The sequence below is a fragment of the Cololabis saira genome, chromosome 13, assembly GCF_033807715.1.
Source record: "Cololabis saira isolate AMF1-May2022 chromosome 13, fColSai1.1, whole genome shotgun sequence".
NCBI lineage: Eukaryota > Metazoa > Chordata > Actinopteri > Beloniformes > Belonidae > Cololabis > Cololabis saira.
Window position 1 is genome coordinate 33990547 of NC_084599.1, and position 23186 is coordinate 34013732.

The 23186-nt window shown below is 40.0% G+C and overlaps 2 protein-coding genes across 2 annotated transcripts in view; both read left to right on the plus strand.

Moving 5' to 3' along the window:
• Positions 1 to 23186, plus strand: part of raver2 (ribonucleoprotein, PTB-binding 2) — a 128998-nt gene that overhangs the window by 47118 nt on the left and 58694 nt on the right. The window contains exon 4 of the mRNA XM_061738722.1: positions 21905 to 22212. Coding sequence (XP_061594706.1) covers positions 21905 to 22212 — 308 coding nt within the window. The remainder of the gene's footprint in view (positions 1 to 21904; positions 22213 to 23186) is intronic.
• On the plus strand, positions 1803 to 3546 carry LOC133457874 (protein FAM8A1-like). Its single transcript, XM_061737244.1, has one exon. The coding sequence runs from the start codon at positions 1803 to 1805 to the stop codon at positions 2520 to 2522; it is 720 nt and encodes a 239-aa protein (XP_061593228.1). The 3' UTR covers positions 2523 to 3546.

Consider the following 23186-nt stretch of genomic DNA (forward strand, 5'->3'; position numbering starts at 1 on the left):
CCTGGTGCCATTTTCTGTTTTATTCGTCTTTTACTTTTTGTTTTTCCCAGGGCATCTTTAGCTTTCTCTTCATGTTGGCTTTTTGCCTTTCGACACAAGCTGTGCCAGTGAGGGTATAGACTAGAGTCGCTGCTCCGTCACAACACAAGAAACCAGTTGGGTAGATCTCAGACACTTCATGATATAATTAATACAAATAATACTTCCGTCTTTTCTGTCTTGCTTAACGTAATATCTTTATTTTCATTTCTGAACACGCTGGCGTAACATTCTCAATGTTGTAATATTTTTTCCTGCATATTTCATCTATATACATGTGTTTTCTTAAGTTGGATGTTGTTTCTTCATACTGTACTGAGCAGTAATGGTGTCAGCAGAGTTGGTCTTATCTGTGGCTCACACCGATGCACTTGAAAAAAACATTTAAATCCTAAAATGCATTTCAACAAAATCTTTTGCTAGAAAAGTTCTGTTTAAATCACACACTTCAGCTACTTGCCACAGACGACACTTGCACAGGGTGTACAGGTCTGATAGTCAAGGCCGCGGTTATCAAAGCCGCCAGCCCTGCTGCTGTTTGTGGAACACGCAAATGCACACAAAAGATAAGACGCAATGTTCAGCTGACCGCAGAAACAAACACACACGCAGTCGAAAAGGGGAAGTAAACCTTTCATTGTTTCCCTGAGGTATTATTTTCAAGATGTATTTTTCAATAGTCATGCTGTTCTGTTAGTTCCAGTGCATTCTTGTTGATAGACCGTTTCTTATGCACTCATTGAAATGTTTTACGTCATTTAAGCATAAAACAATCATCAGTTGCTTATTAGCAAAACAGTTTAATTCTTGCTGTAAATCTCATGTTTGTGTTTAGTTTGTGAGACATAATAAGTACAAAATGTGCCACTTTAGTTGATATAATCAATCCATCCATCAATGTGCACCCATCACTTTTTAGCTCCAATGCAATTCCATTTTAAAATGCCAATTCTGATATTCTTAAAATAATAACAATATTATTATTGTTTCAGTTATTGTTGTTGGATTTTTAAAGTTACACGAGGCTGCTGTAAACCAGACCCACTTTAAATGGGAAAAATATAACATGCATTCAATTCAAATTGTATTTGAATTTAAAATGGGGCAAAATATTGCAAATCTGCACTTAAAAAAAAATTCTATTGATGCCTGTCATTATGCAAGTGTTTTTACTAATTGTATGCAGCATCATGCAGATACTAATAATATTAAAACTTTTCTTTAAATCTGCAAAATCAAGAAGTTACAGAATGTCTAATATTAATGGAAATCTTTTTTTAGTTGCTGCAGTCCAGGATGACAGTATTTTACATGATTTTAATATCAGTCTATGACACAAATCTAACCAGTTTTGTACCAATGTTAGATTTAAGGTTTATCGTTTGATTGCTGCTCGGTTCCAACAAGATTGAGAGGAACTAAAGGAAAGACAGTCGTACATGAGTACAATGTAGAAAAGGAAGCAGTGCATTGATGGAGGAAACATTTTGAGGAATGGATGGAGGAATAATGTGATAAAAGTGAAATGACAGACAGAGAATAAAGATAAAGATTGACCCTATATGACTAATGATTAGAAGAGGGAAGGACAGAAGGGAGGTCATGACGGAGGAAAAATGAGATCAGTGTATTATAATGGAGGGATCAATATTTGATGAACTGATGAGTGGCCTGCAGGAAAGGCTTATGTACACAATCTAAACTCATTATCAAAGTAATTTACCGTCTGAAAGTATTAACAAGCTTTGTCTGTGCAGCGCTGGATGTGGCGGTACTACTGGGGCTGCGCGGGGCTGCAGGGCTGGCTGGCCCCGGCGGCGCTGCCCTTCCCTCCGCCCTGCGCGGGCCAGCCGGCGGACCCGCGGGGCTGGTACCCCTACAGCCCCGCAGGGTACCAGCACCCCGGGGCCGCGCAGCCGGCCCCGCAGCAGACCGGGAACGCGGCTCAAGCAGGACGAGAGTATGCCATCCCTTCTCCTTTCCAGAGGTTTTTGGCAGAAACGGTGGACTTCTTCATCTTGTTTTGCGTGAAGGCCACCATTGTGCTGTGGATCATGCATCTGAGTGGCATGAAAGACATTGCCAAGTTTATAACCCACTTCATTGTTGAGGAGATCGATGAGAACACGTCCATGGAGGACCTGCAGAAGATGATGGCTGTGGCTCTGGTCTACAGGGTGCTGGTCTGCGTCTACGAGACTATCTGCATTTGGGGTGCCGGCGGTGCAACTCCAGGGAAGTTCCTGCTCGGTCTGCGGGTGGTGACGTGTGACACGTCCACTCTGGTCCGACCGAACCGCATCCTGGTGGTCCCAGCATCCAACGTCTCCCTCTCTGCCTCTGCAGTCCGGGCCCTGAACAAGAACTTCTCCATCGCCTTCCTCTTCCCCGTCTTCATCACGCTGCTGTTCTTCCAGCACAACAGGACTGTGTACGACATCGTGGCGGGGACCATAGTGGTCCAGCGCCGGGGGGGGAGGTAGCTCCGCCTCCGGGGACCGGCTCCGTCACACTTGGGTCGGGCAGAGCCACGTCAGATCGGGGTCTGCTCCTCATCACGTCTACTTGCACTGAAAACACTGGAGGAAAGTTGTACTGCACTTTACAATAAATACAGATTTAGGCCCAATTCATGCAGCGAAACTATAACAACATCTAAATGTTTGATTCCTGTTCCAGCTGACGAGCTGTTGTTCCTCTGAAGTATTTGGGAGTCTTGATATTTTTCAAGGTAATCTGACAAGGTGCTATCGTGGACTTTCCAGTGACTTCTCCTCACACGATGTGACTTTTGATATTTTTTTGCGGCGACACTTTTAAATGGTTTATATTTTTCAAAAGTTCTCTGGTTGAAAAAACTGAGTATTTGGTATGCTATTGACAATTTTCCTTTTACATCGTGAATGTATTTATGCTCAAACATGGAGAACAAAAAGACGTGTCGGCACTCTTCACGTTCTTTGTACTTTTGAAGGATTGTTTTGAAAAGCGACTAAAAGATTTCACGAGAGGTTCAAATATTTGAAATTTTTCAATTCTTGTCTCATGTGTAACTCGGGGCCACTGTAGCAAAAATAAGTTACATTTATCTCCGTTATTATACAATATCTCTGCAGTTGTAGTTTTATAATCCCACATCTTTAATTTCCTCTGACATGATTCAGCCTCTGTTGTTCTGTCTTTAGCTCTGCTCACGTTAGTCGTACTCCAGCTCAACCAGGGTCAGAGATCAGGGGGAGAAATGAAAAATGAAATAGATACAACAATTTGCAATGTTTTAGTATCTCTCTTGAACATATTGAAAAGAGGTGGAGCTTTATTTTATTAAAAAAGATGAGAGAATGCAAAAGTGAAGTAGCTGTTAAAGCATCTATGAATTTATGCACCTTGAGGGGGAGGCTTTTGTAGCCTAAGGGCAAAAAAAAAAAAAAATACTAGTGTAATTAAATCAGATTAAAGGGAAATTAAATTTCCTAAAGACATACTTGCAAAAGTGGGGGATTGTGTAACTGGTAATATGGGATTAAAAGGATTCTGTTGTACTTCAAGAATTATAAAGATCGTTCCATCGTTCGTCTCATCACCAAAGACTTGAACTGACCGAACGGTATAATCACAACGTTTCACTTTTAATTATTGCAAGTTTTTTTTACCGCAGATTCAAGGTTATCTAAATGTTTTATGAGCTAAATTACTCCCTAGAATACTAAAAACCAGTCATGAAAATAAAGAGCAAAATAAATAAGGGGCAGGAGCTGTAGCGTACTGGTGCAGAGGGGAACTAGTGAAGGGAGTGGGAGTCTACAAAAATGAAAGTATTAACGTAAAAATAATTTAAACACTCAACCACACGTGGCAAGCACACAGCACACAAAAGGGAAGGACTCCACCCAGGTCACCAACACCACCACCGGCCTACAGCAACTGCAAAACAACCAAATTGTTACAAAAATAATCATATAATAAACATGCAAAATAAGACAAAAGGGCAGGTAACTACTGCACTAGAAACACTGCCCGAAATGAAATAAACAGGGTTAAACAAACACTGGTCCCAAAGACTATTAAACTAAATTAATTAAAAGAAAATGGCACTGTATCGCCACATTTATTATCGGGGTCAAGCCGGGAACTGGGCGAGACTTCAGGGGACCCCAGCAGAGCAGACAAGCACCGCAGTGAGGACAAGGCAGAAGAGCAAGCAAGCAAGCAAGTGGGAGCGCAAGCAAGCAAGCAACAAACTGCAGCAAACAGCAGCAGGAGACGAAACAGCAGCGGTGGCTTTAATCAGCTGGTGGTTCTGACGTCACACCACCGGGGACTCCGTCAGCTGATGAGCCTTCCTACTATAAACAAAACTAAATTAGTATCCCAAGCTAAAAGTAAGTAAACTTGGAAGGCAGCAAAAGTAATAGCATACCTTCTAGTAGGTTCACACAGGCATAGAGTGAGGGAGAGAGGAAACCCGCACGGTCACCAGCATTTGTCCGTGACCACACTAGTGTTCAGCCAGCGTGGATAACAACCATAGTAGAGAGAGAGCTACACAAGAGATGCTAATTCACGCAACAGGAGCATAGCATTTAGTCGCCGCTCTGCAAGGAAATACAAATGATTTTAACATACCGAGAGAGCAAGACCACCAACTAGAGTGAAGCAGCAGCAGCATTACCTGAGAGGCAAGAACATCCGGGGCGAAAATGACGCAATGGGGGAAGTGCAAGACACAGGGAAAGCTGCCACTTATATACACAGCTGGACCAATTATGGTTGGCTACCAGCTGTGTTGATTAAGGGCAGCTCCCTCGTTCTGCTACATCTGCAAAGTGCATTCAGCTACAGCAGTTGCACTTTACTTTGACCATTACTCAAATCCTGACAGGTCTTTATTTCAATATGTACACAGCGAGATGCTTGTGAACGATTTTTCAAATATGCATCCATTTTTAGAGTCAAATGTTTAAAAGAGATTGATCAGCTGAGTGAAAATTCTGTCTGTGGGTGGAAGAGTGGGCAGGTGTTACGAAGATGCTGAACGTTAGATCCACTCAGGGCTGCCTCTCATCCAGCCATCCCTTAATATCTGCACCCCCATACATCCATCTGTGCAACGTGAACCCAGATAAGTGGAGCTGGATGGAAGGATGAGTATCAAAACTCTTCCCACCGAGCTCATGTACTATTTAAAGTTGCAGGTAGTACGTGTATTTCTGTCATGTTTTCTGAATTACCACTATTTTCAGATAGCATTACATAAAGTAGGTAATCAAATTCCCTCTGACACCATTTGCAGCTCGCAATGCAGTTTAAAAGTTTCCACTCCTCCAATCAGTTCTGGAGTTCTGCAGAGAGTTTGGGAGGGAAAATTGTGTGTGTCCCACTTTTCTAGCTAGTTACAGGATTTTTGCGAAAATTCCCAACTGGACTCTTCGCTAGAGTTACTATTAGATTAGTTTTCTTTTTCAAAGGAAAAAAAAAAGAAAAAAAAAAAAGGAAAAAAAAAAGAAAAAAAAGGAAAAAAAAAAGAAGATTAGTTTTCTAGTCACTGAGTCCATGCAGCAATTATTTCATGACCACACAGAGCTGGAATTTTATTTGTAGATACATGCAGTTACTTCAGTCTGAACTCACTTTTTGTTTACTACTTGCTTAAAACATGCCGATGTATTTTAATACAATAATCTTTTCATTACTAGAGTGAGTGACCCATCTTAGTACTGTATTGGCCCTTTTCCACTAGTATCTACTCAGCTCACTTCTACCCGCCACGCCCCCGTCTTGCACTTTTCCACTACGTGCCGAGGCGGGTGGAGCCGCGCCAAGCAGATACTTTTTCTGTATCTTTTCTGCCGAGGTTCTAACCGGGCTGAGCCGGCACTATATCTGACGTCACCACCCTCCAAGCCACTGATTGGTCGGGGGGCGGGGCCGTCAGATGTTTGAATCAGGAAGCGGGAGTCAGCGCGAGAACGACTGGCGGCTTGCGGCGATTTTATTATACAGCGCAAACGTCTGTTTGGTGATCCAACTCTGAGGTGCAGATGTTAATAAACCTGGGGGCTGAGGAGAGAATTAAAAAAGTGATGTAGACGGACGATAAGGAACGACCAGATCCACAGGCGCTCTGTTTTCTTCTCAGCCGCTCGCGGTTCCAGCTGATTTCTGATCTGCGCCGACACGAACAAAGGGGTTGCGCAATCGAGTACGTCACAGCAGCTTCACCCCAACCCGCCCACTCCTCACCTGGGTGTGGAAAAACAAACGAGGACAAAGCGGGTGGAGCCGGGACGATGCGTGACGAGCCGAGTCGGGCTGAGTTAGGGCTGTTCGATTAATCGATTTTAAATCGTAATCGCGATTATGTAATTAGAACGATGTTAAAACGTGAAAATCGTAAAATCGATTTTTCCCTTTTTTTTTTTTTTTTTTTTTTTTTTTTTACCTTGTCTGCACACATATTAATGATTGATACCATATTAATGATTGATGGAAATACCTCTCAATACCTGCGACAAGTGCCCCATCGGAGAGGCTCTTTAGTGTAGGAGGGGGCGTTGTAACATGCCACCGGGTAGACCGGCTCGTGTTCCTTGCAAAAAACTTGCAAATGTGAATATCAAATGTAATGACTGACATTACACACCTCTACCTCCTTCATGGGTTGCATCATTATTTAGCATGCAAAGACCCAGTTTAGTTTAATTAGAAAATGTCTTGTTTTATTTAATTGGAAATATAACTTACTGTATGTTTGCAAGTGCTGATTTGCTGATTTTTATTTTTTTTTTCCAGAGATAAAACTTTATATTTTTTAAAACTTTTTTTCAACTTATTTTACAGAGTTTTGCACTTTATTCATTCATTTTTGGTTTAATAAAAGCAACGTTTGCACTTAAAGCTCAATGGGGCAAATGTTCAATAAAAAAACTGCATATTTTTAATCATTTCTTTGCCTTTTGTCAATTCACAAAATAATTGTAATCGAAAATCGGATTTTGAGAGAAAAAAGTCGAGATTTTATTTTTGGGCAAAATCGAACAGCCCTAGGCTCAGTAGATACTAGTGGAAAAGCGCCATATGTGTCATGATCAGCTGATCACCTGCCTGCCACTCCCACCTCATCAGTGCAACCACATTCACCTGTGCTCCCTCACCAGATATATATACACTCCTTCCACTCAGTCTTTGTCTGATGGTCTTAGCTCTTCTAGCAGTTTTCTCTGGATTGTGTTGTTGGTCTCGACCCTGCCTGTCCCTGACTACTCTGCCCGCTCGTCGCTTGTCCGGTTCCTGGTTGCTCGGATTCCCTGCCTGAAGGTTTCTGCATCTAAGAAGGACAGATTTTTGGCCTGTTCAGGTTGTGGACTCCCATGTTCAGCTTTGGCTTGTACCACCTTATTTTTGGCTAATAAATTGAACTCTTCCACTGGCCTCGATTTTTGCTATTCTTGGGTTCAACCTCATGCCCATCACAAGTACGTACTGCAAGTGTTACAAGTCACTTGGCAAAAGGAGTTCTTACATTGTATGTTAATGTTTTCTCTCAGAGTCCTTTATTGGTCTTTGGTTGGGCTGTAGAGCCCAGGGCTGGTCCTGGTTTTGAATGGGCTGCCACAACTGAGGCCGTAGACACTTAGCTCTGGATGTTACGACACGACCGATTTGGTGTTTCTCTTTTTGAAATGGATTGATAAATCATACACATTTTGTTTCTGAATGAAAATTCCTCGTGTGGTTCATCATATTTGCTGAATTATCAAAATATTTAATCTTTGCAAAATAAATTCTTTTTTTGCTAGTTATGGCTTTACAGTAAACTGCTAATCTCCCTTCCACTGTGGTATCACCAAATATATGACAAAAGCATCAGCATTATGTTGGAACTGAATGCGCGCCGGGTCTGTTTGTTCATGCTCACTCTCTGCTGCAGTCTGGGTGGAAACTTTCTGCTTTTATTATTTTCTCTCAAGGATGGATAGGATCAGGAATGTGTAAATCAGAGGGATCTTGAATGTTTTGATGGATAAAGTCAGATTGAGATGGTTTGGACATGTACAGAGGAGGGATAGTGAGTTTATTGGGAAAAGGATGCTTAGGTGGGAACTGCCGGGCAGGAGGCCTAGAGGAAGACCGGGATATTTATGGATGTAGTGACGGAGGACATGACGTCAGTTGGTGTGAGAGAAGAAGATGCAGAGGATAGGCTTAGACGACTCGCTGAGGCGAGTCCTGAAGGGTTAGGGTTAGGCTCAGGGCAGTAGAAATAAAAAGAAACCTGATTTCTAACGTACACATTTTTTTTTTCTTATTCGTCTCCTTTCATTGGTATTTCCTATTGTAGATTTTTGATTTGCATTAGTTTTGTCCTGCTGCTTTAGCTACTCAATACCGTACAGTTTCTCCCCAGGATGAGGAAAGTATCCATCCGTTCGACTTATGCACCACACTGCAGGACAGAACATGTGAAGGTTTAATAATGACGTGCAACATGCAGTACTGTCAAAAGTGCAGGCACATGTCTCGAAATAAGACTTCTAACTTGAAACCTAATGAGTATTCAACCCCTTGAGATCATTTCGGACTGCTGTGGAAGTGTCTGCTCGCCGGAGGACAGACAGCGAGAGGGCTGATGGATTGAAATGGCGAGAGACGAGAGAAGGAAGGGGAGCTGAGTGGTGATGATGAAGAGGGTGGTGATGATGGAGAATGCAGTGTGGGAGGGCTGAAGTGTTAGACAGGAGGCTCAAAGGTTCAGGGGAGTGCTAGATCAGCTCTGAAGCGTTTGTCCATGTCGGAGCTGGACGGAAGAAAACCCAATAAGAATTGACATCCTGATATCATGACAAAACACAAGTTGCAGAAACAAGGATGCCGTTGTACTTTAGTTTCTTAAATGATATGGAGATTCAGCGTTCGTGATGCTGAGTGATTATGTCGCTGGTATAAATTATAATGTATTCATTGTGATATAATGCTGAATTATTTATGACAAGTCAATATTTGGCAATAAGACCTATTTCACGCTACTGCGGAGGAGGGAGTGGACTTTCTCTGACTCACTTGGAAGACGCCCCAAAATCAAGATTCCTTTTCCTGATTTTCTGGTGCGTTTATTAATTACTTCACATGGTGGACGGCTTGATGTTTCAAAATGTTTATTTTTTGTGTTACAATTGGGGTCCTAAAGGTGAAAATAATTGTGGCTCATTTTAATATTCATGGGGTTGTGGTTACTTTAACGTGACATTACTATGTTCTTTAGCCTTAAAGCGACACTACATACTGTAACTTTTCCACCTTAATATCATATTTCCAGAGTCATTGTGATGGTACATCAACTTCCAACAGGTTTAATGAACCTTTGTCATGGTCTGAGGGGTCTGTATCACCTTCACTGGCACTATGTAACTTTGAGGAGCATGGTAGGAACCCTGCCACACTAAAAAACTACAAATCTTTACGGCTTTGACTGCTTTACGGCATACGTCACTTCCCCCTCCTTCCCGATTCGTAGTGGAGACGAAAATGGGTGGGGCGTGGAGCGCAGAGCTCCGCAGAAGCTGGTAACCCGTTGCTGTGTTGTGGCTGCAGCAGCTCCACATAACAGACGTGGGGAAAAGATCCTAATGGTTTAACTTTTCACCGCCATCCTGCTCGAAGGCAGAACCACGGAGGCCGGCCAATTATCTGAGATAACAAATTAAAAGAGTAAAAGAGTCGTCGGCTCGGTTGGATCGCGGCTGTAACGAGTCCGACCAAACATAACGTTCCTCAGTAAACAAACAAACACACACAGACGGGCGTCGGATCAAAACACAGGTTTATTAAACCACAAACAAACACTCACAGACCGGGGTCGGATCATTCAAACGGGTTTTATTCCCCATTACTCCAGCTAAACGCAGTTGTTGGCCAGCTCTCTGCGGTGCGATTAATTTTGTTGAGGAAAAAATATTAACTATTTGATTTGTAGCTGCAGAGGAAAAAAAATAATCTCACGAGGAAAAAAAAATATTGCTCACGCCTCGGAGCCTCTTCAGTCAAAAAAAAAAGAAAAGAAAAGTAAGAGTAATACAAAACATGTACTGTATGTTGTACTATTATACTAATTTATTGAAACGCATGGCGAGTCAAACATTTACCAAAGAAGCCAAACACTCCTAAACAAGGTAGCCGGAGACAGTGGTTGTGCAGAACTGCGGCAGTAAATTATTTCTAAAGAGTGCAGCTCCGACGATGAGCTCCATTCTTTAGTAGTGATTTCATATGGATCCAGACCGTTAATAATCATTATTTTCTCCATATACCGCTCCCTGGCTTCCTTGTTTAAGGTATCCCGGTAAATTCCAGTTCCTTTCCAGCGGTTTAACATCTTGTTTTTTGCGTTCCTTCTGTTCACTTGGTGAAACAGAAAAGCGTCCCGTCTTCTCTCAAAACAAATGCACGCGACGGGACAGGAGTTTTACGGCAGTACGCGCTGGTGCTCATGGGAAACGTAGTGTTCTTTCTGGCAAAGCACTACCGCTTTGGTCCAAAAGATGCCGCCAAACTCAGAAAAGCTGAAAGTTACGTTGTGCTGCTTTAAATTGTGAGAAATTCTTTCTGGACAGATCGACGACCTACTTGTCACACAGCCTCCCTTTCAGACAGGGCAAATGAAAAGTTTGGATAACTTTTCACATCAAAGTGGTTTTATCCTCAGATATAAGGTGATCCAATGATTTTTACACACTTTGTGGTTCTGTCGAACGTCCTTGGGGACTTGATTCAGCAGAGACTGCAGAGCTCACCCTTTTTTTGTTCCGCCAGTCTCGGGTCTTTAATTGCAATGATGATGTAATTTCTGAACGCTGTCTCTTTTGCTCCCTAGTTTGCTCATATGTGACTAATTTGAATGCTTTGACATCTTTACTCGAGCAGCTTTGTTACTTTTAACTGGAACGTGGATGTCAGCCCCTCACAGCAGGGCCGAGACGGAGCAGTCGCTAAATCGATCAGTCTTCTTTCATTTAAGCTCACGTTGTTACGTCAGTTTCACTACTTGCAAAGCTTCTTTTTTTATTTCACTTTTTTGAAAGCAGTTCATGTTGAACAAATATGATGCCCTACTTCAAACATGAAATGTTGTCTTCAGGTGAGCATGTTTTCTGCAATTATATTCAATAATTGTCAGTAATTGCTCTGCATTTTCTTAAAATTTAAAATATCCCAAGTTTTCTGAGAGCAGTTGTTAAAAAAAAAAAGGAAATCTCATAATTTCAATACGGTGGAACCACCAGCCTTTTTGACTAGATAACCATTTAATCTCTTCATTGGTCAAAATCTATTTCCGCTCTGATTTGTGCAGAAGCTGGAGAGAACTTTACTGAAGAGTATTAGGTCCAGGCAGGAGAAAAATAGAAACATTTCAGAGGAGGAAGATCTTTTTTTTTTCATTATGCACAAAGTTGAAATGTTGAGAAAAAAGGCACAATTACGACTTTATTCTTGAAATTGTATTTCAACATCAGATAGATTTCAGATAGATGGATATGAGTTATATTATGTAAATAGAAGGATTAAAAAAGGTGGAGGGGTAGCTTTGTATATCAACACTAGTTTGAAATGTGATGTCGTTAGTAATATGACAACTGTTGTTGACAGTATTATGGAAATTATCACAGTGGAAATTATCAATGAAAAAGCTAAAAATGCTATAATCAGTTGTGTCTATAGATCACCAGGTTCCTGCATAGAGACATTTACAGACAAAATAATGGAGCTGTTTGACAGAAGCCAAAATAAGATTCTGTTTTTATGTGGAGACTTTAATATTTATCTTGAAAATCCAAATTCAATGAACACAACAAGTGAATTCATAAATTCAATGTATAGCTTGAGGCTGCTTCCAATGATATCTAAACCAACAAGAATTACATCACAGAGTGCAACTGTTATTGATAATATTTTTACAAACGCAGTTGATGGAAAAGTAGTGAGTGGGATCTTGATAACTGATGTAAGTGATAATTTATCTGTTTTTACAGTTTATAAAAATTTTCAATGTAATACAACGGAAATCACTGATAAAACAACATTTTTTTGACTTTTTTCTCGAAATGCACAATAAAAAAAATCTTCCCCTCTAAAATATTTTTTTCTCCTACATGGCCCTAATACTCTTCCGTAGAACTTTTTTTTTTTTTTTCAACAATATATTTATTAAAGTTTTGACATAGATACGCAAAATACACAGACATACATATACGAACAATATTCAAACATTAGGTACATTCAATAAGATAATTTAAGTCCATGAGAATTCTTACAGATGTTATAAAATAATATTCAGGTTGCAGCATATGATTGTGGTCCTGTACAGGGGATAGTTATGCTGTCCCTGTTTCACACAGTAAGTCAGATAGATCTTTGTTTTTAATATACTGGATGTAGCACCCCCATATTTTCTGAAATAATTCTTGTTTATCCTTTAGAGTGTATGTAATTTTTTCTAACGGTAAACATAAAGACATTTCTTTGAACCATTGCGTCACACTCGGTTTGCCAGTACTTTTCCACGTTAAAGCTATCACTCTCTTTGCTTGTAGTATTCCCATATTTATGAAGATTTTTCCAGAGCGACTTATGTTATGTCCTGTAGGATATAAGCCCAGTAGGAAAAATTTGGGTTCCATCATCAGTCTAATTGATAAAATCTCCTGTATTATTACTCTAACTTCCTCCCAAAACTCCCTTATTTTTGGACATGACCATATATAGTGCAACAAAGTGCCCTTATCTTCTCCACATCTATTACAGAGGTCAGGGATCTGTATATTAAATTTGTTAAGTTTTTCTGGTGTAATATACACTCTCATTAGCCAATTAAATTGCAGCATTTTTAGACGAGTATTCTCTTCCGTAGAACTTTAATGAAGATCATCAAGATACCTTTCTTATAAATGTGCATCTATTTCCTCTGTATCCCATACATACCAGCATTTCCCCCACACCACCTGGATGTTGACACCTGTCAGAAGAAGCAGGTACTTGTAGACTGACGCGAGTCTGCAGCCTGTGTCGCTGTCAGCCCACTAGATTGTTCGCCACTGGGACGCGCTCCATCTGAGACTTTGATATTGGCCTCGGGTGTGACATGAAACAGCAGGACCTCCTCGCAGCCGTCCCCCTCGAGCTTCAGGGTCTGCTGTGGCGCTTGTAACTCCCCTGCCTTTAATTACCTCCTCCGACAGGGAAGCGTGGCAGCAGAATTGCAGCCTGCGAGTAATTTCAATGGAAGATTTATTTTCTTTTCATGTACCCCTACACGCTCCTCATGAGAACATGGGAATAATCGACAGAATCGGAGACCCATAATTAAGACGTTGTGCTTTTGTGCGTTCATTTTTTTTCCTTTTCTCTCCTTAAAGCCAAACTTTACCTGATAGCCCACTCAGTGATTGCCAGACTGATTTCTAAGATTATTATTTAAGCTATTTAAGAGTTCTCGCTTTCACTGCAGGGGTGAGCATTGAGCAGGTTTTCATGCCAGCCCCCGCTTGTCAGGCTGCACTGTCATTAAAGGAGATGGAATAAGATTTAGCATAAAACCCAAACCATATTTTCCCCATAGTCTTCATAATGGCTGCTGTTAGGTAGAATACCTAGTGGGTTTAAACAAGATTAGGCTCTCAGCTTAGCGTAAAAGATCCATCCTAGTGCGTTTGCATGGAAGAGGGATTAGATGGGTTTTGGGGGAAATTGAATTAGGTTCAGACAGTATTTGAAGATGGACACGGGCACATGGATGTGGAGATGCCGAGGGACAAGTGCTGGGAGATTGAAAGACAGTAGAACAATGGATTTTGGAAACGCAGCAGGCAGAGCGGAGGTTGGTGGGACGAACAGACATTAAAAGACAATGCAGACGTCAATAAAGATGCAGATGCTCTCCGGGTAGAGAGTAGGCATGGGACGATATGAAAATTTCATATCACGATATTAGTGGACAAAAATATCACGATTACGATATTATCACGATATTAGCGTGTCGCTTATAAAATTCTTAAAATGCAAGGAAAAACACTAACCGTGGATCCACTGGTTCCTTCAGAACATTTATTCTCAAATCATTCTCAACACAGTGACACTTGAGGTAGAGAACAAATAGTGTACTGTAAATGTTATGCATTACAAAGTGTAAACTATAGTACCGGTACCGGTACTTATTTGAACTTTCTTTTTTTGTAAGAAAATACTTCCCTGAGAGTCGAAAGAAATAAGTGACAAATAGAAATAAAGTGACAAAGTAGAGCCAAATGCACACTGATTGTATTACTCTCTGAAACTTAGTTTCAGCTACTTAGTACGGCTCTCTGGAAAATTAATAAAATAAAGGCACTGCTCTGTAGTATACAAAACAAAAGCTGCATGGCCAACACAAAGATTGAGTGAAAATAAAGTGCCACAGTAGTCAAATGCACACGGATTGTACTACTCTATGAAAAAATATTAAATAAATAATAATAATAAATAATATTAATAAAATACATGAAAAAAATAACACTGGCTTCTACCTGGCTGGTATCCTTGTGTGACCAAAAAAAAAAAAAAAGAAATTGGCGATATTTACAGTACCCCACGATAACGTTATCGCAGCCGTTTTTATCGCGATATACGATAATATCGTATATCGCCCCATGCCTAGTAGACAGATGAATACAGTCAGGCTGATGGGCCAAAACACAAAAACACTCAAAAGGAGATTTTTGTTCCTGACAATGACCCTGGACTTCGCTTGGATCTGACGACACTGACGCTTCCTGTGGAAGCCAGATGAAACGTGAGGAGGAAACCTGTGGAGCAGATGTCTCTGTTTTTGCTCATTTCTACATTTTTATAGATGATCTTTTCCATCTGCGACTCGACTAAACTACAACATACGGTTTGTCTTCAAAACCATCACTCTGAGAGTTTACGGGGGCTTTGTAGTATCTATTGTTGTCGTTGTTGTTGGTTGTGTCACCCAGTGAATGCAGAGACTGTCTCTGAATGATCTGTTTTTAAGGAGGAGGCTAGTATCCCGATACTAAATGTAGCTTTCATGTTAGATGAAAGTCGCGGCCTTGAGCGTGTCATTGAGGGCCTCCAACATCAGACGGGTTTCTTTTACACCTCCTGATCTCCTTTGTGTTTTGCGTGTTTTGTTCAATACATTTTGATCTTATGTGGGGAACCGAGAAGAAGAGGACGGCACTTGTAGTGACAATATTAAAGCAATATTTGAAGTGCTGATGCAAAGACCTGCTGGGCTCAACTCAACATAGGTGGATAATCATTAGTTAAATTAGAAAAAACATTTAAATTCTTAGTCTTAAAGCAGGAGAGGCCTGTAAAGAATTTATTTATGTATATATATATAAAATCCTGATGGGATTGCAAAAGTGTATCCAGAGTTTCTGTAAATGTATCATGTGCAGTTCGTGCCTTTGGTGTTTCTGCATGACAATTTTTCTTATTCTTATGTTCAGTTCCTGCACAGATGCCCTGGCATTTTCTTAAAGGATACACTATTAAAATGTGATTGTCTTATCAATGATGGCCAGCTTCTCTGCTCTAGATGTAGGTGATACTGCCACCACTGTTTTGCAGTTGGGATACAGTTTCATTGCTGAAATGCAGCGTTTAGTTTTTCTCATTTAAACCATTGTCAATCAATGATATTGATCTCGTCTGTCCGCAGAGGATCTTACAGTAACCCTTTGGTTTGTTGTTGTTGTTTCTCATTCTTACAAGAAATAGTAATTTTTCTTATTTCCTACTCAAGTGATCTTTGTTGGTCAACCATGGATCTCTGGATCCATGTTTTCTTCATGCGATGAAATACTTAAAATATTATTTATTGTATTTATTCAGTTAGTTAGTCCACCCACACCGGATTGTCATCACATGCAATCTTTAACTTAGATCCTAATCTTATTGGCTCAAATACCTTTTTCTACTCGCATATACGCATCGTTTGATATCTTTATGTATTTTGTTTATTTTAAATCAAGTTAAAAATGACATTAATTTGTCAAACTTGATTCTGCCTTTGGATTTTATAGGATGTTTTAGTTGATTTATAAAGAAACTCTAAAAAATGTAAGTGTTTCATAAACTCTCTGTGGTAGTTTATTAAGGATGCCGTGTGGTCGGTGCGTAGTTGGCTAAAATGTCCACAAATGCTAAATCAGGCTACAGGTAAACTCTCTTAAAAGATGTTGAATACAGTACATTAATATAGACTACAGGTTTTATTCTCAGTTTATTGAACTTTCCTGCCAGCTGGAATTTATTTTAAACAAAGTGATTGGAATGAACATTGTGGCACATGGTTTCTTGAAATTTGGCTTTGTAGTTTCCGGGTAATATGGCTGTCAAACGACATTTGTCACCGTCCATCTTCCTGGACTAGATGGTCCTGGTTCTGGTCTTTGAAGCTGTAAAGGTAGTATTAAAAGACATTACATATCTATTTTAGTACAGTTGCATGTTTGCTTTCATGTTTGCAGTTCAGTAGTTTCCCCAATGAATTATTGAGTCTCAGTCACAAAAAAAAAACAGAGAACGCATTACTGTAAAATATCAATTTTAGATTTTCCACACTATAAATCCACTTCAGATACCGTAACTTATGTATTGTTGCCACTGTGGATATCTGGAACCTTTTTGGAAATGTCATTTTTCACACCTTAAGCCCTCAGCTATTTTTGAAATTTATAAAATTTGTGAAGCCATCCTGCAAACACCGTTGAGCTCTAGGGTTAAGAAACATTTTAAAGGATTCTCAAACCGTATTACCAGGCCAAAGTGATAGCATTAAAAATAGAAAGAAAGGGGAAAACAAAACGTAACAAAAACTGATGTCTTGCAGTGTGGCAGGAATAAAATTCAGGATGAGTGTTAGAAAAAGTGTTAGAACACTAGATATATTATCTATGTAGTGTATTCTATTCACTATAGAAAGATTTACAAATGTGTGTTCGGTTTTTTGTTTACATTTTGCACAACATCACAACTTTGTGTGTGGAGATGTATAGATATAGATACCAAAAAATATGTTATGTTAATGTTATTTTTTTTAAATTTGAAATAATTAAATGAGGTATTCTTGGACTTATGTAAATTCAGGGATTCAGATGACAGTAAAAAGCCTCGGGTCTGAAAGAACTCTTAATGTTACCATGAAATGACACCATGAAGTTAAAATCTGGGCTCTGCGGGGCCAACGCCATCTGTTGCAGACTTTCTGTTGTGGAAGATAGTTCTGTACGATTCTGCCTGCTCCAGGTCATTATCATGCTGCAGAACGTATTTGGGAGGCATCAGATGTTTTTCTGATGATGATTCATACGAATCTCAAAGCCTGAAGTTCTTAAAACATGTTGACTGAATTTTATATTTATTCAGATTGATGATGAATGCTGCAAATCACATCTTTTAAACTAATTGGAATAAGAGCTGGAAAATTACACAGGCTATTTTGGATGTTGAATCATGCAACTTTGCATGGCTGTTATGGTGATTAAAGCTTGGAATTGCTGAAGGCCTCTTAGAGGATCCGACTAGATCAAAACAAACAACCTGTTATCACTATCATGGGAAAAGTTCCCCTGACAGCTGATGCTACCCCACGGCCCATGTCCTTCTTCCTCAGTGACCTCACAGACTTGTCATTTTCATCTTATGTTAAATAGTGCCACGTACCGTAGGCACACAGGCCTCTAATGACTGTTAATTTGATAAATACGGTATAATGTATGAGACTGAAGTAGGGCTGTGCGATTAATCGATTTTAAATCTAAGTCGGATTTATTAATCAAGACGATGTTTAAAAAAAAGGAAATCGGAAAATCGATTTTCCTCTCTCTTTTTCATATAGCTGGAAAGGAAGAAGAGAGCTGGCTGCATTACAGACAGAGCTCGTCTAGTCATCTTTGTTTGGTCAAGAAAATGGTAAATGTTGTCACTTTACTAAACTCAAGGAGGATTTACAGTATCTTTCAATTGCACTTCATTCCCAATAGGGGAATTTGTTTGCTATTTTTCTTTAAAAATAAAGATAAAATATTTGAAACAATTTATTCCATTGTGTTTTGTAGTTTTACCAAAAAAATCGAAATCGAAAATCGGGTTTTCAGAGAAAAAAATCAGGATTTTATTTTTGTCCAAAATTGCCCAGCCCTAGACTGAAGTCTACGGAGCCCCTAAAGGGACACGGATTTTATTTTTTTTTAATAATGAGTTTTAAGTGTGCGCGTGAAACCTTTACGCGCGCGCGTAAAACCTTTAAGTGAGCACGTAAAGTTGTTTACTTGCAAGCAAAGTGGTAATGTCCTTATAATGGAGTCCCAGGTTAAAATATAGCTCAGCTAAATCCTGTAATGTCATTTCCATTCATAAACAGAGCAGGGCACAACTGGTTGGTCTCCTGTTCCAGCAATACTCCCATGTACTTGTTTTTACGCGCTCACGTAGAACAACTTTTAGGCGCTCACTTATAAGTTTTGCGAAAGCGCGTGAAACTTTTTAGTGAGTGCATAAACGTTTTACGTGCTCACGTACACAACTTTACGTGCTCACTTAAGGTTTCACGCGCGCGCGTAAAGGTTTGACGCGCACACTTAAAACTCATTATTAAAAAAAAAAAAAAACTGTCGCTTTCGGGGCTCCGTAGAAGTCTCCTCAGCTGCAGTTTTTTTTTTTTTAACAACACAACATTACAAAACCAACTCTGTTCTGTTGGATGTGTCTTCTCTGCTTGGACGCCAGTAATGGGGGACTAAGAGCTACACGTGATACTCACCTAATCTCTTACATTGTCAGGCTTTTACTTTCACTCAAACATGTAGCGTTATTTTTGGAAAGGAGGCAAAGGGTATTTTGGTTTGGACTGTTATCATTGGTTATCTAATGATAACAGTCATCAGAAAACTAGCTGGAACGGTGTCAGAAATACTAAAGATTTTCTCTTTTTAAGTTGTAGTTGTGACATTTTCATGTACTAATATCTGGGTGTAATATAGCTGATTGTTTCATTTAAATTGCATTAATCAGTCCTGTTGATGCACAAGCAGGCCAGGAATACAGCGAGGAAGGAGTTGCAGTGGCTTTAAACATGATTTGAAATAAAATCTTGGAGGTTTAACTAAAAAAATAAAATGTTTGGTGTTTTCCTGAGCAGGAGCCAGTTTCCCTGAGGCAGTGGTGTGCATTTGTTTGGACACCGTCACAGCAGGATTTGAGGGTCCAGGTGAAGTTGCAGCTTTGATATAACAGGGCTATGTTCTCTCACAGCAGCTCAACCACAGCCCTGAACAAAGAGGAGTTATGAGGCACAGAGATACTTTTGTACGGGTCAGAAATCATGCTTCATGTGCAACTGTCTTTGATGATAGAAACCAGACCAGTAATCCGCCACCAATAAATCTGCAAAGTCTGAAGCTCAGCGTTAAGTATTTGACAAATTTGGGTTCTCGGTTACTCGCTTTTCTCTGTACTGCAAATCATGTATGAGTCTACTACTCTGTAAATAAGTAATGGATTTAGTTTTATTACCTGCGGGCACGCAAAGTGAAGCAATTCAATTCAGCTCTGATCACTGATACTTTGAAAGAAGCTCTTTATTGAAAACATACAAGCCACATGGTGATATTGGACCTCAGAAGTTGTCTCTGAGTATGAAATTGCATTTTTATGTTTTTATTTGCTTTGTCTTCTCTTGTGGCATATGTGGTGTTGCAAAACTTGATTAGATATTTGCGGTTCAGATGAAATCTGGCAGACTGATTCAAGCATTCAAAGTTGAGCACTACACAATGTAGTTTCTGGTTTCGACTGCTGAACTCTGAGCGGTCGCACAGCTGAGACGTCGGGATTTAATCATTTGTACTAACACTGTGAGCTGCAGGTAAAAACGACCTGGAGAGTCTAACTGAATGATCTATCCACAGCTCTCTGGCTTTGATGTCAGAAGGGCAAGGTACTTTTGTATGCAGGATTCTACAAAACATCAGTTAAGATGTATTTATTGTGTAGTCTAATCTGTAATCATTAAGCTTGTTTGGATTGACAGTATTCAGACAGGGCAAAAATGTCCCTTTCTCTAATGATTTAGACCAGGGGTCGGAAACCCAAAATGTTGAAAGAGCCAACACAAAAAACAAATATGTCTGGAGCCGCAAAAAATGAAAAGTCTTGTATAAGCCTTAGAATGAAGGCAAAGGCGAAATGTCAAGAAAAAAGTCAAAATTTCGAGAAAAAAGTTGAAATGTCGAGAAAATAGTCAAAATGTCAAGAAAAAAGTCGAAATGACGATAAAAAGGTCGAAATGTCGAGATTAATGTTGAAGTACAATTTCGAGAAAAAAGTCAAAATGCCGGGAAAAATATTGAAATGTCGAGATTAAAAAGGAAAAGAAGAAGGAAGAAAAAAGAAGAACAAAAAGGAAAAAAGAGAAAATAACGAGAAAAAAAAGAAGAAAAAAAGGAAGAAAAAAAAGGTCAAACATTTTTGAAAAAGCTCCAGGGAGCCACTAGGGCGGCGCTAAAGAGCCACATGCGGCTCTAGAGCCGCGGGTTGCCGAACCCTGATTTAGACCATCCAAATGTTTTTTTAATAAACTGAAGTTTCCATCCATCAGTCAACTATTTAGACCACCTTCAATCCTGCTAAGGGTCACGAGGGTGGGTCTGCTAGAATTTATCCCAGCTCTCTTGGGTTAAAGGGAGGGGTACACACTGGACACCCTGGACAGGTTGGCATCCAATCGCAGGCCAGAGATCATCACCACATTTTCCCCTAAACACAAGTTAGTCCAACTTGCATTTTTTTTTTTAAGTATGGGAGGAGGCTGGAGTACCTTGACAAAATCAAAATTATATATATTTTTTTTAAAGCACATCATGGGATCTATTGTTGTTTTATTGGGAATTCAGTTGTTTTCTGAATTAACACATTTTTTATCACAATATTCTCCAGTTTGAAAGATGATGTGCCATCTAGTGGCACAAATGGCAAATTGCAGCCAACTAACTATCTGTTTGTTAATCAGCTTCTTTGTGTATCAGCTTTTATCCAACTCAATCAAAAATAGAGTGCTCTAACAGACTAAATGTAAAAATAGGTATAGAGAAAAGCAGCTACGACCTCACCTCAAGAAAAAAATATATATGCAAAAAAAAAAGCAAAAGTGTTAGTGGTTTGCTCAAGAGCAATTGTTTGATTTGCCTCTTAGCTATAATATGGCGCAGGGATATGAGCAGCATCTTTTGGGCATCACTTGCAGATTTTATAGTAATAAAAATGCTTTAAAATGTCAGAGTTATTCAATAATGTGAACATAATTCCCCCTCAAGTATCACACTTTACAACTCTAAAGTGTTACACATAAATTGGCAGTAGTTGCTAATTGTATAAAAATGCCATCTGTTTGCTGTATGTATTAGTGTCATTGATTTTTCCATTTATCAAAATTGTTTTTAGAAGATAAAGTGTGTATATGTGTGTCACAGTGGATCCCCCTACATACTGGCTCCCTACTGGCTTTCTATCTAATGTGTTGTCTTTCTCTCTGTGTATCTGTTTTTTATTACTGTGTGTCTGTGGTTTTTCTTTTCTTTTTTAATTTTGCCACATTTGGTTCGTCATTTACTTTCTGTCTCTGTCTCCATCCTGCATCCGTCACGTTTCTTTTCTGCCTGTCTATCAATGTGTGCTTTAAATGTATGTCTGCGTTTGTCTCTCTGTCCGCCTGTGTCCGTGCACGTCTTTTTCTTCGTGTTTGTCCTCGTTCCTTGTCCGTCTTTTCCCCTCGTCGCTGTCTCCATAATGTCCCCTCCTCCAGCCTTTGTGACTTTGCTGAACGGGGACCAGGCTCAGGATGCCATCCGCTCCCTCCACCACAGCACTGTCCGAGGACGCCTGATCAACGTCACGCTGCAGCCCACCGACTCGCTGCTGTGCCTCACCAACCTGCCCCACACCTTCACCGCGCAGCAGTTCGAGGAGCTGGTGCGCTCCTACGGAAACATCGAGCGCTCCTTCCTGGTGTACAGTGATCTCACCGGCCACTCCAAAGGCTACGGGTTTGTGGAGTACATGAAGAAGGACTCTGCTTCCCGGGCCCGCTCCGAGCTGCTGGGGCGCCCAATGGTACGTTGGATGAAATGTTCAAATCCACTGCTACTCATGCTTTCTCTAATAAGTACAATGAGAGGTGGGGGGTTTGACTTTAAAGGAGCCGTCTGTAAGAAATGGCCAAAACTGGTACTGCAGTCACTTTCAAAATATTGTTGAGCGGCGTGTACCCTCCCCCTCCTCCCCCCGACCAGAGGTTGCCAGGTAGGCTGCAGAATGCAGCAGGAACGTAGGCTGCCATGGCTGCCATAATTGGAGCCGAGCTGGCAACACGGATGCCGAAACAATACTGACTTGTGATTGGGAGATAGGTGGAGGGTGGAGCTTCAGGCCAAAACAAAAAATGACAACATAAACATCAGTTGAGGGCTGCAACTCCTCTTTTTAAACCGGAATATCCTGGCTTGAGTGCTGTTGTCAGTGACATAAGTATTTGAAATGAACATGATTTTTAAATGTCTGTTGACATATCGGGGTCATTTTATGATTCGTTTTATTATTGCTCTTACATACAGCTCCTTTAATATTTGACTTTATTTTAATAAAAATGTAGTTTCATACATTACTTTCTATCTTTGGTAAAATGTGAGCTGTTTAATTGGTTTGATTCAAGTGATTAAAAACGGATGTCATACAAAGTTTTACAAAGAAATCAGGCAGAAATTGTCCATGCAGAAAAAACTAACAAAAATGCATAAAAAAAAACAAAAAAAAAAACAAGAAATTGGCCATGCAGAATTTAAGAATGTATTAAAGGATAGCCCCTTGAGATGTAACATCTCATTTTCAAGGGGGTCCCATAAAACATACAACATTACATTACAGTACAGACATACAAGACATAAAACAAACACAGACATCTTGCTCACCCCCTCCCACACACAACCCCTACCCACATAAGTCTAGTTACAAAGAAGACTAATTGAATAACCGAAACAATGAGATAAATATAACATAACAGAGAAAAAATGAATAAAAATAAATAAATA

Excerpts from the sequence above, each read along its gene's own strand:
- LOC133457874 (XM_061737244.1), top strand. The coding sequence starts at position 1,803 with ATGTGGCGGTACTACTGGGGCTGCGCGGGGCTGCAGGGCTGGCTGGCC.